Consider the following 18625-nt stretch of genomic DNA (forward strand, 5'->3'; position numbering starts at 1 on the left):
GGAAAATTTATATCGCTGAGTGCATACATCAAGAAACTGGAGAAACAGCAACTCAACAACTTAAGGAAGCACCTTAATCTCCTCAAAGGAGAACAACAAGCCAAACCCCAAGTCAATAGACAGAAGCAAATAATTAAAATCAAATCAGAATTAAATCAATTAGAGACAAAAAAAAAAAACAACCACTGAAAGAATCAACAAAACAAAGAGTTGGTTCTTTGAAAAAATCAACAAGATAGACAGATGCCTAGCAAACCTGACCAAAAAACGAAAGCAGCAAACCCAGATAAATAAGATCAGAGGTGAAACAGGTAACATCACCACAGAAACAACCAAAATTCAGAACACAATAAGGGACTATTTTGCAAACCTTTATGCCAACAAATTTGAGAATCTGGAAGAAATGGATGATTTCCTAAAAAAATTCATGTCTCCAAACTCAACCATGAAGATTTAAACTTTCTACACAGACCCATATCCAGCATAGATATAGAAATGGCAATAAATGATCTCCCATTCAAGAAAAGCCCAGGTCCAGACAGATTCACAGCAGAATTCTACAAGGCCTTCAAAACAGAACTCACACCAATATTTCTCAAACTCTTCAATGAAACTAAAAGAGAACATTCACTACCAGACACATTCTATGAAGCCAGTATAACCCTCATCCCAAAACCAGGCAAGGACTCATCACAGAAAGAGAACTATAGGCCGATTTCCCTGATGAACATAGATGCAAAACTTCTCAACAAAATTCTGGGCAATCGACTTCAACAGGTCATCAAAAAAATCATACACCATGATCAGACTGGATTCATCCCAGGGATGCAAAGTTGGTTCAATATATGCAAGTCAATTAATGTAATCTACCACATCAGCTGGAGCAACATGAAGAACCACATGGTTATTTCTCCGGATGCAGAAAAGGCATTCGATAAAATCCAGCACCCATTTATGCTAAAAGCCCTGGAAAAACTGGGATTCCAGGGAACACACCTGAATATAATAAAGGCAGTCTATGACAAACCAACAGCAAGTATAATTCTAAATGGTGAAAAACTAAAGCCATTCCCTTTAAAATCAGAAGCAAGACAGGGATGTGCGCTCTCTCCCCTCTCTTCAAAATAGTACTACAATTCCTAGCCAGAGCAATTAGGCATGAAGAAAATTAAAGGAGATCCAAATAGGAAAAAATGAAGTTAAACTTTCTCTCTTCACAGTTGACATGATCCTACACCTAAAGAACCCCATAGACTCTACCCCCAAGCTACGAGACCTGATCCAAAACTTTGGCAAAGCTGCAGGATATAAAATAAACCCTCAAAAATCAATGGCATTTCTATATGCTAATGACACGAATGCCAAGGCTGAAAACAGGAAAGCAACTCCTTTTGCAATAGCCTCAAAAAACATAAAATACCTTGGAATAACCTTAACCAAAGACGTGAAAGACCTCTTTGATGAGAACTTTAAATGATTGAAAAACAAAATTAAGTCAGAACTAAGGAAATGGAAAAACCTCCCATGCTCCTGGATTGGGAGGATTAATATAATCAAAATGGCAATATTGTCAAAGGCTATCTACAAATTCAATGCAATACCCATTAATATCCCAACACCATTTTTAATGAAATAGAGGAAGCAATCCAGAAATTTATATGGAACAATAAAAGACCCAGAATAGCAAGAACAATCCTAAATAGAAAGAACAGTGCTGGAGGAATTACAATACCCAATTTCAATCAGTATTATAAAGCTATAGCAATAAAAACAGCTTGTTATTGGCACCGGAACAGGCCTGAAGACCAATGGAACAGAATTGAACACCCTGAAATGAAGCCACAGAAGTATGCCTACCTAGTCTTTGATAAGGAACTAAAAAAACAAGATGGAAGAAAGACAGCCTCTTTAACAAATGGTGCTGGCAAAACTGGCTGAACACATGCAACAAACTAAAACTAGATCCTTATATATCACCCTGCATGATAATCAATTCCAAATGGATCAAAGACCTTGAAATTAAAACAGATACCCTGAAAACACTAAAGGAAGGAGTAGGAAAAACACTTGGGCTCCTTGGCACAGGACGGAACTTCCTTAACAAAAACCCAGAAATGCGACAAATCAAAGAAAGGATGGACAAATAGGACTGCATCAAACTGCAGAGCTTCTGCAGGGCAAAGGACATATCTCGCAAGATAAACAGAATGCCCACAGATTGGGACAAGATCTTTACTGGCCATACAACGGACAAAGGCCTCATATCTAAAATACATGCAAAACTAAAAAAATTATATTCTTCCAAAAGAAAACCGCAAAGAACCAAGAGCCGCCTCAAAAAGTGGGCTAAAGACTTAAAAAGAGACTTCTCTGATGAGGAAATGAGAATGGCCAAGAGAAATATGAAAAAGTGTTCTACATCACTGGCTATAAGAGAAATGCAAATCAAAACAACATTGGGATTCCACCTCACCCCAGTAAGAATGACCTATATCAAGAAAACTAACAATAATAAATGTTGGAGGGGATGTGGCCAAAAGGGAACCTTACTTCATTGTTGGTGGGAATGTAAAGTGGTTCAGGCACTCCAGCAAGCGGTATGGAGATTCCTCAGAAGGCTAAACATAGAGCTTCCCTATGACCCAGCAGCACCACTTTTGGGCATCTACCCAAAAGACCACAAACAAGAACACACTAAAGCCACCAGCACAACAATGTTCACCACAGCACAATTTGTCCATATTTTTATGGAACCAACCCAGATGCCCGTCAGCAGACGAATGGATCAGAAAAAAGTGGTACATATTCACAATGGAATTTTATGCCTCTACCAGAAAGAATGACATTGCCCCGTTTGTAAGGAAATGGAAGTACTTGGAAAAAATTATACTAAGTGAAGTGAGCCAGACCCAAAGAAACATGGACTCTATGGTCTCCTTCATAGGGAATAATTAGCACAGGTTTAGGCTAGTCACAGCAGAGGATCAAAAGAGCCTAATAGCTATGTCCCTATGAACGCATAAAATGATGTTAAGTGAAATGAACTCCATGTTATGGAAACGACTGTTATATCACTGTTGTAATCACATTCAACATGCCATGTGAAACTTAGTTTCTATTGTTTATGATCCCTTGTATCCCTTCCTGTGGTTGTTCTCATGCTATCATTGTATCTCATCTGAATACACTGGATACTGTATATACTGGTATTAGAACTAGGGAAGTGAAAGGGAATATCAAAATCGAGAGACAAAGTATAAAAAGACAAACAGTTCCAAAAGCAATACTTACAAAACTGTTTGGTGTAAACCAACTGAACAACTCATGGGGAGAGAGGGAAAGGGGGAGGAGGGTGGGGGGAATGAGGGAGGAAGTAACAAATAGTACAAGAAATGTACCCAAGGCCTAACGTATGAAACTCTAACCTCTCTGTACATCACTTTGACAATAACTAAGAAAAAAAAGAATGTTTATCCTTTTCAGTCTACACTACAATGTAATAGAACTTTGTTTATCATATTCACCTCTATATTTTGAAATATCAGTTTGCTAGCACAAGCAAATGCTACAGATAAGTTACAACAGTTGTACCACTGCAGGAGCATGAAATAATAAAACAGCCTTTCACTCTTTCATTTACCAGGCTGGGCTGTATTATACCCTGTCCTCACAGAATTTACAAACCACAGTAATTTTCCTTTGATCAATAAAGTTCACAAAAATGATTATGCTTTCTCTTTACTCAAAGAAAGAATAGCTATATTTATGACACATGTGATAACAAGCCTGATGCTGGCTCCTCAGAATACAACTGTGCAACAAGTACCCTGTGAAAACAGCCAAATGGACCTTCAAATTGAGATCTGTAACAAATTCAATTGTCCTTGCAATATTGCAGGTATAAAATGTTTTCAATATTTGGCTAAGAAACTTGGAGAGTCTATTTCTAGTACCTAATGAACTGTAACAAGCTGAGATTAGTCACCAAACTTCAGGACAGCTTAATAGAACTTTGTACTTTGCAGAGACCACAGGCTTGTTCATTTGTGAAGATCTGAAAAAGGTCATTGTGATATCAACTGAAGGAACACAAGGTTGGGAAAAAAATAGAAAAGGTGGGCTCTAGTCACAGCTCTGTTATTCACTATGTGACCTTCTACAAGCAAATTCCCCTTGTCTATGCCTCAGTCTCCATAATTTCATTAGAGGTTGCACAATAAAATGTCCAATTTTCTTCAGGTTTTGATAACATATGATTCTAAATTTCACTAATAGTTTTCAATTGTTTCATTTGGAAGAAAATACAATAATGTCACTTGTTTCCTCTTTTTAAAAAAAGCAAACAGGCAGGGAGCTGTGTGCCTGTGGTTCACACCTTTAACTCCACCTACTCAGGAGGTTAAAACTGAGAATCATGGTATGGAGCCAGCCTGGGCAGACAAATTGGAGAGACTCTTGTCTCTAATTAATTTGTACATAAAACTGGAAATGGGCATCTGGTTCAAGTGGTAGAGTAGCCTAGAGTTTAAGCCCCAGTACTGTCAAAATAATAAAAGAGGTCAGGTACAATATAGCTCATGCCCATGATCCGAGGTACTTGAGAGGAAGATCAGAAGGGCTGTGGCATTTTAAAAAGTAATATTTGTATTGTTAGTAGAGTTGATATACAGAGAGGTTACAGTTATATGAGTAAGGTAATGAGTTTAATTCTTCATGAAATAGGTCTCCCCTTCCCTTGCTCTTTCCCAGTTTTTCCCTCCTGTCTCCATCCGCAAGACACATAGTTCATTTTCCACATAGTGTCGAGTGAGTATCACTGTTATATTTGTTCACCCCCTTCTTGTACATTTTCTGTGCCCCTTTACCTTCCCAAATACAAACAAACAAACAAGACAAAAGGAAAAGAAAATAGAAACCGTAACAACCAAAAATACCTCTTATTCTCTTTTCTTGGAGTTGATTTACCCATCAGAAACAATAATAGGGAAAGACTCGGAAAAAATTATATTAAGCAAAGTAAGCCAGAGCCAAAGAAATAAACACAGGTTGCATGGTTTCTCTCATTAGAATATTCCTATAAATCTACAAGTAAACACACTGAATGATAATACACACACACACACACACACACACACACACACACACACACATACACACACACACCTGGGACATGATAAATTGTATGAGACTCTAAACATTGACACACTGAGGCCAAAGGAGGATACACATAGGAGTAGTTGACCAAAGCTCAATTACTATGTGTATATGATCATATAAAATAATATTTAATGAAATGAACTTCAGGAAAAAGCATGAGTAAATATTCTATTAAGGCTAACAATCCTATAGGGACACATGATCAAGTACAACCTCAATCTGAAATAACTGAGAAAAATACATTATATAAGAAAGATAATTTCCCTCTAATAACACCACTTGACTGTTAAAAATAGATTAGTATATATTAATCAAACAGGTTTCCTTGTCATGTCTCCATACATGTATTAAATGTCACTTGGTCACATTTATTCCCCTTTATTTCCTTATCCTCCCCTTTCACTTCCATTCAGTTTTTTTCCCCACCAGTCCTGGGGCTTAAACTCAGGTCCTAGGCATTAGCCCTAAACTTTTTTGCTCACTCTGCCACATCAAGTCACAGATCCACTTCTGGACTTTTTTAAATTTATTTTTTGGTAGTTAATCAGTGATAAGAACCTTATAGGCAATACTGCTTGGGCTGGTTATGAACTTCAATTCTTAGATCCCAGCATCCTGAGTAGATAAGATTATAGGCATCAGCCACTGGCTACCACTCAGTTGCTTACAATTACTTTTTGATTTTACTAGAGTTTGATTTCAGAACCTCACACTTGCTAAGCAAGTACTTTACCACTTGAACCATGCCTCCAGTTTTTTGTGCTCATTAGGTTCTGAATAAGGTCTTGCTATGCTTGTGTAAGCCTGGACCTAAGACTTATTTATACTTCCTACATAGCTGGCATAGCACACACACATAGCTTTTCACTGAGATGTGAACTTGTGAACTTTTCTGCCTAGTCTGCCCTCAAACCATAATCCTCCCAATCTCCATCTACCAAGTGGCTAGGATGACGAGCCAGAGTATCCAGCCACTTTACAATTTATGCCATCTTCATATATGCATACAATGTGCTTTAATCATATTCCCTCACATATGTAGTGTGATTACAAGGGAAGGAGATTTATTTTCCTACTAGGAGATTTTTGGAAATTTCTCTCCTTCACAAATCATGCTTATTTTAAAGTATATTGTATCTGAACTATTTAGAACTTTTAGGAATCCTAAAGATTTCTCAAGCCAGTGAAGGAACAAAACAAACAAGACCTCATTTCAAAGTATCCTGTGGCCAAAAGATGTCCTTGATAATCTAGCAACTAATCAAAAGGGGAAACCCAAAGTGCTGAAGTATTGTAATTGGCTACTTGTTATATTTTTTTCTAAAAGGCTAGGTTACATGTGAAGCACAGAAATAGTTGATGAAATAATAAGAATAAATGTAGAACAAATGAGAGTCACAGAGGCTCATAAAGGCTGGGAAAATAAGAGAAGCAGCAACAAAGTTACAAATAGATAGGGAGCAGTCCTGGAATTAGGTAGTGGTACAATATAAGGATATTATAAGATAATAAATTCTGTGTCCAATGTTGGGGATTATTATGGCCTGGGAAAGGCTGCCCTCCCACCAGCCTTGGGACAATGGAAGTCCCTCCCACCTTCTGGCCTCCACCCCTTGGGAGGTGAACACGTGCGTGCCACCATGATGGGGTTGTCCCGCCCACAAAGGGAAGTTTCGTGATGTCACTTGATGAACGTGACCCCTAGCCTATGACTGGCCCTTTGGCCAGCCCCCTTTCTTTCCCGCCATTACTTCTATATAAGTGCCCTTCCATATTAAAGTCTTTGAGATGCTTCCCACCACCGCAGCGTGTCCCTGATGCCTTCCTTTTCGCCTCCGCCCTTGGTAACATGTGAGGGGACTGGGGGGAGGGGAGGCTTCAGCAACCCTTCCTCAACTTAGCGCTTGCCCATGTGAGCACGCCTTTGGCCTTCCGCTGGCGGAGGGCCAGGCTGAGTGCTCTTTCATAGAGTTTGTGGTTACCATTCTCCCCGTGGGGGGAGAAAGGGGGTGTCCAAACCCCAACATCCAAGGAGCTTTATCAACGTTGAGTCTTTAAGTCTTCATAATAATCCAGTACAGATGTGTCACTTAGTATGTCTTTGATAAAAGTTTTAGAATCTCCAACTCAAACTGGCTTCAACCATGTAAAATACCTGTTCTCTATATAGCAGGAAGTATAGAAGCAAGCAGAACCTTAATACTGGTTGACTGAGAGGCTTATCAAGAACTCGGGTTCTTCCATCTCTCTGCTCTGTTGCCCACATGCAAAACACCATTTTCAATGGTGCATAAGTGCTGGTATTTTCTTGAAACAAAATATTAAGAAACACTAATAGAGGGGGAGGGGGGAGGGGGAATGAGGGACGAAGTAACAAACAGTACAAGAAATGTATCCAATGCCTAATGTATGAAACTGTAACCTCTCTGCAATTCAGTTTGATAATAAAAACTTAAAAGAAACACTAACAGAAAGCAGTGAGCTGTAGCACATCTTTCAAAAAGTGAAATAATCTCAAGATAAATGTGTTGGTAAAATATTACCTATGATATAATAAAATAGTAAAGGGCCAGGCACCAGTGGCTCACATCTGTAATCCTCGCTAATAAGGCTGAGATTTGAGGATTGTATTTCAATGTGCACTGCCCTAAATATGAAACTGTAACCCCTCTGCACATCACTTTGACAATTAAGAAATGAAAAAAAAAACCAGCCCAGGGAGGAAAGTGTATGAGACTCTTATTTCTAATTATCCGTCAAAAACAGAAGAGTAGTTGTGGCTTAAGTGGCAGGGTGCCAGCCTTGAATGAAAAAACTAAGTGACAGTGCCCAGGCCATGAGTTAAAGCCCCAGTATTGGCACACCAAAAAAATAGTAATAGGAAAGTGAGTAACATTTGTCTGTGAAATCCCTAGGAAACATGTTAGAAAACATGTGCAGAAAATACTATATTTGGAATGGGCTAGATGAGTAAATTGACACAAGCTTTTTAGAGGGCAGAAATCACCTGGAAAAATGCTGCATTTTATTTAGTAAGCATGTCACAGTACTCATGAAGACAAGTTGGATGTACTTCATTTCTCATTTATGGAGGAAAAAAAATGACACAAGAAATTTCTTCAAGACACTATTTTCATTTTCAAAGGTTATTGATGGGTTCAATATCCATCTACTATCTGTATTTATACCTCCATTTAAATAACAGCTATAGCATATTACAATTGGCAAAGACAGTTAGTGATGACAAATAGGTTCAAATTTCTGATTTAAGATGGATAGGAATTACATAGCATATGTGAGTTATAACTTTTTAATCATAATTAAAGTTCCAACATTTAAAAAACCTATTCTAAGCTAGCCAGAACATATAACTATTCCACTTGATATGGCTGTCTTTTTAAATTACAAAACACTGATAAAATATTTCAAATACTGAGTACTTAAGATAGTGTATAAAAGAACTAAGTTATTTTGGAATTTTCAAACATTTGGTCCCTTAAAAATTGTGATGTAATTATTACTGGGCAACATTTGAAAGTGTCAAAGGTTCCTTACATAAAAATCTAAGAACTAGAAAATTAATTTTAAAAAGTAGTAAGTATACAAGTAAACATATTACAATCCTATAGAAATGACACAGGAGATCAGATCAGCACAATTCATCTTTAGTCAGTTTACGGTACTTGTGTTGGTACAATGAGGAATGTCAAAATCAATAATTAGATTTTTAAAAACCATTTAATTATCCCCCTTTTAGGCACACATATACATATATGTTATATTCAGAAGAAAATTACAATCTAATCGTCTATTAACTTGAATAGTGATTCACATGCCAATGAGATACTTTCGAAGCTGTTGTCAGTTTGGAATTTAAATGCTATAAAATTTCCAAACAAGATGAATACAGTATACAGAACTTTTGAATTAATCTTTTGGTTTGGTTTTGCTGCACTGACTATTGAATTCTGGGATTTGTGCTTCATAAGCCACACTCTTACCTCAGTTTTTTTTTCCTTTATTGTCAAAGTAAAGTACAGAGGGTTACAGTTCCTACCTCAGTTTAAGACTATCTGGGATTAAAGGTGTGTAGCACCAGTTCCAGTCCCCTGAAGCAATCTTTCTCTTTTTAAAAAATTGATTTATTTATTGTCAAAGTGATGTACAGAGGGGCTACAGTTTCAAACGTAAAGCAGTCAGTACATTTCTTATCAAACTTGCTACCTCCTCCCTTGTTTTTCTCCAATCTTCCCCCCTCCCCAGTTCCCTCCCCCCTCCACCAAAGTTGTACAGTTGGTTTATAGCATAAAGTCGTGTAATATTGCTGTTGCATTGGTCGTTTTTTACCCTTGTCTCTCCATTTTGATGTTCCTCTTCCCTTCCCTATTTCCGATAAATGCATATACAATACCTAGGGTACCAAAATCAGTTACAATGACATCAAGGGTAAAACCATGGGGAAGTAAGACAAACGAAAATGGCATAATTTCACATGGTACACTGAACATAGCAACAATGATAAATCACTTATTTCCGGTAATAATTAGTAAATGTCTAGGATAGTCCTAGCAGAAGAACACAAGATGATGCTAAGCCAAATTAACACCAAGTTATGAAAATAAGCAAATTTTCTTAATTACTGCTTTATTCTAACTCTACAAACATACCCCTCTGACCATAGTCCATACACCCTCTGTTTAGTAAATTAGTATTCATCAGCTCCAATATATCACACACATTCCTACCCTTCTCAACCCTGTATCTAAAGTATCTGACACTCAAAATTACTGTTGAATGAACAATCTTACCCTTGTTCTTCTCTGAAAGCCTAGCTCACTCAAAGCCATTACTCTGAATCATACAGCTCTTGTTTGAATGAGGCATATAATAATGCTACCCTATTTTATATGTGTAACTGTTTTTCTACTAAAATGGACTTGTTATGAGTGGTCACATCTGTGTGTCTAACAGATATTGTAGAACTAAAGACCTGAAAACTATGTAATAAACCATTTACAGTTGTAAATTCAGTAAGTTCTTTCATATACACTGATTGAGAGCCTATGAGACAAGTGTTGGTGCAAGCAAAAAACTAAAGATCCTAAAGCCCTTTTAAAACTCTAATACTTATTCATTGTTCTTAACTTTTTGAAAGTATGAGGGAAATTATGAACTACCTTCTCTCAAAATGTATTCTGAAAATTTTACATATGTTTACAGCCTCCAAGACTTTGAAGCCCCACCACAAATGCATTTATCACAATTTATTTATAACAAATAAATTTTGTCTAGTGAAATGAACTCCATGTTATGGAAACGACTGTTATATCACTGTTGTAATTACTTTCAACATGCGATGTGAAATTTAGTTTCTATTGTTGATGATCCTCTTGTATCCCCTTTCTGTGGTGTACCTGCACTATCTCTGTTTCTTATCTGAGTACATTAGAAACCATGTATACAGGTATTAGAACTAGGAAACTGAAAGAGAATACCAAAATCGAGAGACACAGGGTTAAAAAAAAAACAAATGATTACAAAAGCAATACTTGCAAAACCATTTAGTGTAAAACTACTGAACAACTCATGGGGGGAAAGGGAAAAGGGGAGGAGGAAGGAAGGAATGAGGGAGGAGGTAACAAACAGTACAAGAAATGTATCCAATGCCTAACATATGAAACTGCAACTACTCTGTATATCAGTTTGACAATAAAAAAAATTTTAAAAATGAAGGAGGAGGTAACAAGTTTGATAAGAAATATACTCACTATCTTATGTATGTAAATTTAACCCCTCTGTACATCACCTTGACAATAAAACTAAATTTAAAAAATAAAAGTTTTAGATAAAAATTTGCTTGAGTGCAGAATGGCAAGTCCTTTCTCTCCCTTCCTCCCTCCTCTCTCTCTCTCTCTCTTTCTCTCTCTCTTACTCTCCCCTTCCTTCACCTTTTCTTTTCCTCTTTCTTTTTGGTACTGTTCCTAGGGCTTGAACATACGGTACAGATGCTGTCCCTTAGCTTAAAAATAAGCTTAAGGCTAGCACTGTACCATTTGAGCCACATCTCTTCTGGCGTTTTGCTGGTTATTGGAGAGAAGAGTGTCATAAAGTTTTTTGCCCAGGCTGGCTTTGTACCATGACCCTAAGATCTCAAACTCATCAGTAGCTAGAATTACAGGTGTGAGTCACCAGAATCTGGCTAAAGATCATTTCTAAGTGACCAAAAGGGTAAAACCTCTTTCTTTCTTACTTTCAATAGAATTCTACTTTGCACATTAAATTTCCTGGTCAAATTAGTGTGATTATTATTATATCAAACTTTAAAACTTATTGCAAGTCCCAAGACTGGTACATAAACACATAAAAAATTATATTGAGCTACGCGCCAGTGGTTTATGCCTGTAATCCTAGCTACTCAAGAAGCTGAGCTTTGAGGATCACTGTTCAAAGCCACCCTATGCAGAAAAGTCCCCCTGAGACTCTTATCTACAATTAATCATTCAAAAACCAGAAGTGGTGCTGTGGCTCAAGTGGTAGAGCACCAGCCTTGAGCACAAAGAGGTTCAGGGACAGCTTCCATGCAAAATGATCAAGCCGGACAATCAACAAAAAAGGTTATATTGTTTTCAGCTGGGTGCCAAAAAATAGTAAAATGTGAAATATTTCTTTTATTAGATCTCACTTTGTGGAGGAGGCCAAAAAGATCCAGCAGAACAAAAGGAAGTTTCAGTGTGGGACTGATTTCGGAAGAGGTGTTCTACAGGAAGATACCATCACCACAGAGCTATTTATAAATTCTTGGATCACGACAATTGAGTGGAGGACCGAAGAAAGTTGTAGTTTCTCACCCTTGGTAGAGGAAAAAGTAGTCTGTCCATCTCTAAGTGCTCCCACTTCTTTCTTCTCAACTCATTCACCCCCACACTTTAATTCTCTATAGCCATTTGCTCCAAATTGTTTTACAATTGCCACTTTACTACTATTTCCTACTTTTTCTTTCTTTCTCTCTTCCAACAGAAGCCTTACCAATAAAGGAAAGTTCTTCTTTCTCAGTAATTTTATAGTCTGTAGAACTAATATATACATACTCCTGAGTAAATCAAACAGGGATATAGTTATAAAACTAATAATGTTTAGCCTCTTCTAAAATATCAAATAGATAAAAGGAACAGAATTTGATCTAAAGGTTTAAGAACTCCTGAGGAATAAACTAATAATTACTGTGTCCAACATGAAATTGTAAAAGGAGAGATTGGTTTTAAACTTAAAGGTTGTATATCAGGCATATCAACCTAGTTGTGATGAGAATTTCTGTCTCAGAATGCTAAGAATTCTTAAAGATTTTGTAGTCCTTGGGTTAGGAACATGGCTCCTACCACACATGAGTTCCCAATTTCAAACTCAAAAGATTTTCTATTCAGGCACTGGTGGCTCAGGCCTGTAATCCTACCTACTCACAAGGTTCAAAGCCAGCCTGGACAGAAAAGTCCCCATGAGACTTTTATCTCCAATTAATCACCAGAAAACCACTAGTGGAGCTGTGGCTCAGTGGTAGAGAACTAACTAGCCTTGAGCAAAAATGTTCAGAGACAGCACTCAGGGCCATCCAGAGTTCAAGATCCATGACCAAAAAAAAAAAAAAAAAAAAAAAAGATTTTCTGGTCCAGCCACTTCTTTCACGGTAAGATTATTTTCAAAACATATTACCAAGTAACATTTTCCCTAGGAAACTTTATCAATAGGTCATTTCCTTCATTTTAATAGCTCTTCTACTAGGTAGCCAATATAGGACAAATCAAACATTTCAGTGTCATTTTTACTGACCCTAGTAACTACTCCAACTTCATACACAACAGGTCTGGCCTCTGTTTCCCAGGGAAACACATCTCAATCTCCCCTTTCTGAACTTTGGATTGTGTTCCTGTGTCTCTTGTACAGTTTTCCAAGGATAACAAAGTTTCTAATAATAAACACACACCTCTAAACCCATCTTCTGATTTCACAGAGATACTACTGTATTTTTCTAGCTGAAATTGAAAAGAGAAAAAGTGTTCATGTTTCATTTTGGAGATACAGCCTAAGAGCTATTTTTCTTATTTTATTGTCAAATTGATGTACAGAGAGGTTAGAGTTTCATACGTTAGGCCTTGGGTACATTTCTTGTACTATTTGTTACCTCCTCCCCGTCCCCCTTGCCATCTCCCCCAATGAGTTGTAGAGTTGGTTTACACCAAATGGTTTTGCAAGTATTGCTTTTGGAGTCGTTCGTCTTTTTATCCTTTGTCTCTCGATCTTGATATTCCCTTTCACTTCCCTAGTTCTAATACCAGTATATACAGTATCCAGTGAATTCAGATGAGATACAGTGATAGCACAAGTACAACCACAGGAAGGACACAAGAGGATCATCAACAAAAGAAGCTACAGTTTCACAGGACGTGTTGAAAGTAATTACAGCAGTGATACAACAGTCATTTCCATAACATGGAGTTCATTTCACTTAGCATCATCTTATGCGTTCATAGGGGCATAACTATTAGGCTCTTGTGATCCTCTGCTGTGACAAGCCTACCAAGCAAATGGCCCCCATAAGCAGGCTGGAGTTGCAATCCTATTATCAGATAAAATTGACTTCAAATTAAAAACGGTAAGAAGAGACAAAGAAGGTTACTACATACTAATAAAGAGATCTCTCCTTCAGGAGGATGTAACCATCCTAAGTATCTACACACCAAATACAGGAGCACACAACTTCATCAAACAAACACTACTGTCTCTAAAAACACTCATAGACCCAAGCTCATTGATAGTTGGAGACTTTAACACTCCACTGTCACCCCTGGACAGATCAACACGCCAAAAACTGAGCAAAGAAACCACAGAACTACACAACTACATAGACCAACTAGACTTAACTGACATCTACAGAATATTCCATCCAGCAACACCAGAATACACATTCTTTTCAGCAGCACATGGAACATTCTCCAAAATAGATCACATCTTAGGGCACAAAGCAAATCTGTACAAATTCAGAAGTATCAAAATCATTCCCTGTTTTCTCTCAGACCACAATGGAATAAAATTAGAGCTCAACTCAAAGACCTACTTCTTGACAACAACATAAAAGTCTTATACAAGGGTGCCCTGTTTTAGAGTAATCACCAATGAGTCACTAACAGCGGCCATATATATATATATATATATGGGTGCTTATTTCCTTGTGAAAATAATGAGTAGGAGAATCATCTGTAAGAGAATAAAGTATTATTAAATATTGACAGCAGCAGAGTCTTTCAGTCACAGTATTATTTATTGTACTGGTACACAAAAAGAAGATACTTTGCTGAAGGAAGAAATTAAAATTTTTTCCTGCATTTTCTTACAAAACTTTTGGAAGAGATAGTGGTACTGAAAAACAAATAATCCAACTGCAATAATCAAACTACAAAGTGTACCTGCTCAATTTGGTTCTTGCCCATCAACATTCTAGTCTTCTCCAAGGGAATTAAATACAGAGATCAAAAAGCTGTGGAAAAGGTACAAGAATAAAATAGAAGCTAAGCCATAAATCCTTAGCATCTCAATGCTCAAAGATTAGGGCTCTGTTGTAGCACAGTTTACACTATTATCAGTTGGGTTTTCCTAGAAGATCAATGGAAATGGTACTCTCATTTCTACTCTACTAGAATTTTGCCTCCTTCAATTTAGATTATTTTGGAAAAAACTTTTCTTAAGCCATGAAAACTATTTTACGCTTCATAGGACAGTTTGGGGGTAAACAATCTCTGCAGTAACCTTTGCATTCAAATTTCTAGCTAGTGCATGACTGATGAAGTAGGATTTTACATGTTATTTACACGTTACCTAAAAATGGGTATAAAGAAACCAGAATAATTCTAAGAAGCAAGTGGGTAAATACTCAATTTAATAAAAACCTAATATACAACAAATTTCTGCTCTACTTGCTTGAGGCTACTGATATTCACTGTCATGAAATAGAGGTTATCATTCTACCAGCATAAAGGATGTGGATCTTAAATTGAGAGTGGAGGATCATAAACTAGTACACAAGGTGCTTGGAATATAAAGATTCTTCTAAACCACAGCAACAACAGCTAGCAAAGGTTTTACATTTGAAATACTGCAAACATAGTCTTGTACACATTACACATAACATATTTAGTATTTTCTAGTTTAAAACTAAAAGCATTATTCCATATTCAGATAAAAATGAAGTTTGCATGCATTAAGTGATCTATCTGTCAGAAGTCATATAGCTATTATATGGTAAAATAGGGAAACTCAAATGTTTACAAAGAGATATGTATATAATTGTTCATGAAGGTATTATTTTTATGGGAAAAGGATAGGAAAGTAACAATCATATCCATTAAGAGAATGGAAAAATAAACACAGTCCATTTCTAAAATGGAATGCAATCAATGAAAATTAATGAGCTAGAGTTAGACACATTAAACATGAATTATCATGAACAATGCCAATTGAAAACAAGCTGCAGAAGAATGTATACAGCATTAAAAAAACGTATAAAATTAAAAACATACAAAAACATAGGGGATGGAGGCATGGTTCAGCAATAGAATATCAGCCTATCATGTATGAGGCTCTGAGTTCTAAGGTTTAGGAGTACATGTATATATAGTAAAAATAGTAATACTATGGCTGGGTTTGGGTAGGAGGAAGAATACAAGGGTATACCTGTGTATTTCAACTGTGTTGAGGTATTCATTGATTGTATTATCATCTTTATCTTTTTGTATGTCTGTACCATTTTATATTAAGCTTAAAGTGTGTGTGTGTGTGTGTGTGTGTGTGTGTGTGTGTGTGTGTGTGTGTTTGCCGACCGGTCCTGGAGCTGGAAATCAGGGCCTGGGAGCTGCTTCTGAGCTTTTTTGCTCAAGGCTAGTGTTATATCACTTTAACCACAGTTTCACTTCCTGCTCTTGGGTGGCTAAATGGAGATCAGAATCTCATGAACCTTCCTTCCCAGGCTTTGAAGCAAGATCCTCAGATCTCAGCCTCCTGAGCAGCTAAGATTATAGGTGTCAGCTATGGGTACCTGGCCTGGATTTATTTTAAAGGTTTCATAGTGCCTTGAAAATAAAATTCTTGCGAGATATGTAGATATGTACATGACTGTAATCCCAGCACTCAGGAGGCTAAAGTATGAGGATGGTAAATTCCAGGCCAGCCAGGACTGCAGAGTGAGACCCTACCACACACACACACACACACACACACACACACACACACACACACACACACAAAATAAGGTGAGAGAAAATAATAAATTTTAGTATTCAGGCACTCCACCACCTATATTTTCTAATTCAATCTCACACAAGCCCAAACTATGTTTAGTAACTTTACGTGCCTAACTGCTCAATGCTCAGTGCAGACATACAGTTGACAAACTAATACCTTCAATAACGATCATGTAAAGATCACCATTCCAGTTCTATGAGGTCTTACAGCACGATAATATATGGATCTTTATTTACTTGAACTGTTAAAGAATATATCTATCCTCTTTACCAATAAAATTTTACTTTCTTAAAAAAAAGTTTTTAAATTTTATATTTTTAAATTTCAGAAAAGAAATTGGATCTAAAATCTCTACAAAAATCAGTCTTAATGTAATAAAAATTCTGACATACAAGTTAACACTGGAGGTAACCATTCCAGGACAAATCAAGTACCTTGTCTTATAACAGTACTAAAAATACAATCCTAAAGTAAATATGTCAATATTTGGAGACATAAAATTACAATGTCAATACCAGAATAGATCACTATGAAGTATTTCCTTTACCAGTAAAGATAAAGATATTGGTATTATGGTTGTTATTAATTTTTTTGCCAGTCCTGGGGCTTGAACTTAGGGCCTGAGCACTGTCTCTGGCTTCTTTTTGCTCAAGGCTAGCACTCTACCTCTTGAGCCACAGTGCCACTTTTGGCTTTTTCTTTTCTTTTTTTTTTCCAACCAGATACTACTTGTTTATTTTTAAACATTTTGAAACTTCTCCTTCAGTGAACTTTTCATTAATAAGTTTTCAAGTGTTCTGGTGATTAAAACATAACAACACAAGTATTAATTGACAAAGGGAATGGACAAACTAAGAATTCAAATCACATGATACCACCTGAAAATCTTCAATATTTACTCCTTCAGGTAAGGACTAGAGCTAGAATGTAGGACTGAAGACATCAACAAAGCACTCCTGCCTTCTGCAGTCCCATCTCCACCTTTCCAGGATCTCACTTTCCATAGAAATCACTGGGAATACAAACTGATAGGTGACTTGAGGTGTGTTCTTCAATATCTATCCTAAAGATAGTAGAAACTAACATCTATTCATTTTTCTGTTCTTCTTTTTTCTTTTTTAAAAGGACCCAAATGATTGTATTTAAAATTGTATACTTCCTGCTTAGGAGAGCATTGGATCTCATCCCTCTCTAATATCCTATAATAAAATTTCCTATTTGATGAATGCACACATATTATATATTTTATTATTTTTCTTTAGGGAAGAAAAGGAGTATTTGTCTCATTAGATTATTTTGGTGATTATACTCAAACCTGCTACTTTCTTTAAACATCAGTGAAATGCCTACCAAGTAGTTTAAAACACTGATGTGCATATATCCTAAAACTTACTAAATATATAGTGGGTCCCTAAGAGATCAATACTTTCCTGTGCATTTAGATTTCTTGTTGCCAGATGAAATGCAGATAAAATATGGGCTAGTAAATATATACACATCAGCCTGAGATTTTCAACTGAACAATAAGTGAGCTAACTAGATTCCCTTAGGTTCTGCCCACAATCTAATTTTGTTCATCTCGTTTTCCTTCCTTCTTTTTTCTCCCCTCTTCAGGCTTTTTCTATATGTGTGGTGCAGAGGAATCAAACCCAGGGCTTCATGTATATGAGGCAATCACTCTACCAGTAGGCCATATTCCCAGCCCCGGTTGTTATTATTTTTAACCAATAAGATACCTCAGTTATTCAAAAGAAAAGCAAGTAAGAAGGTTGAAGATGTGATATACTGGTACAACACTTGCCTACCATGTGCAAGAATGTGGTTTCATTCTCAAACACTGTAAAATAATAAAAGCAAGGAAAAAAGAAAAGCAGGAAGTATAACTTCAGAATTGAGTCACATTACAATTACAAAGAATAGTCCCCTTCAGATACACTAACTGCAGCTTCAGTTTCTATGAAGCACCTTGTAATTCCTATTGTTTCCCCCATTCTTGTAATGTATATCTTTCTGTGGACGTTTTCTAGATTTTTCTCTTTTCATCAGTTTTAACCCTGATGTGCATAAAGGTATAAGACCTGGGGGAAAGGCATGTGTGGTATTTATCCTAGGTAGGGGTTCTCTGTGCTTTTTAGATTGGGGATGTAACCTATTGTATTACTTTTTTAAGGAAATTGTT

General features: G+C 36.7%; 1 protein-coding gene across 3 annotated transcripts in view; it reads right to left on the reverse strand.

Annotated features, from left to right (window-relative positions):
• The window catches only part of Apool (apolipoprotein O like), a 67241-nt gene that overhangs the window by 39240 nt on the left and 9376 nt on the right, over positions 1–18625 (reverse strand). Inside the window, exon 1 of one of the 3 annotated variants that reach the window (XM_048336031.1) lies at positions 14616–14669. The exons of the other annotated variants lie outside the window; for them this stretch is intronic. Coding sequence (XP_048191988.1) covers positions 14616–14645 — 30 coding nt within the window. The 5' untranslated portion in view covers positions 14646–14669. Of the gene's footprint in view, positions 1–14615; positions 14670–18625 lie in introns of those variants that run through there. 3 annotated transcript variants of the gene reach the window in all.

This window comes from Perognathus longimembris, chromosome 28, assembly GCF_023159225.1.
Source record: "Perognathus longimembris pacificus isolate PPM17 chromosome 28, ASM2315922v1, whole genome shotgun sequence".
NCBI lineage: Eukaryota > Metazoa > Chordata > Mammalia > Rodentia > Heteromyidae > Perognathus > Perognathus longimembris.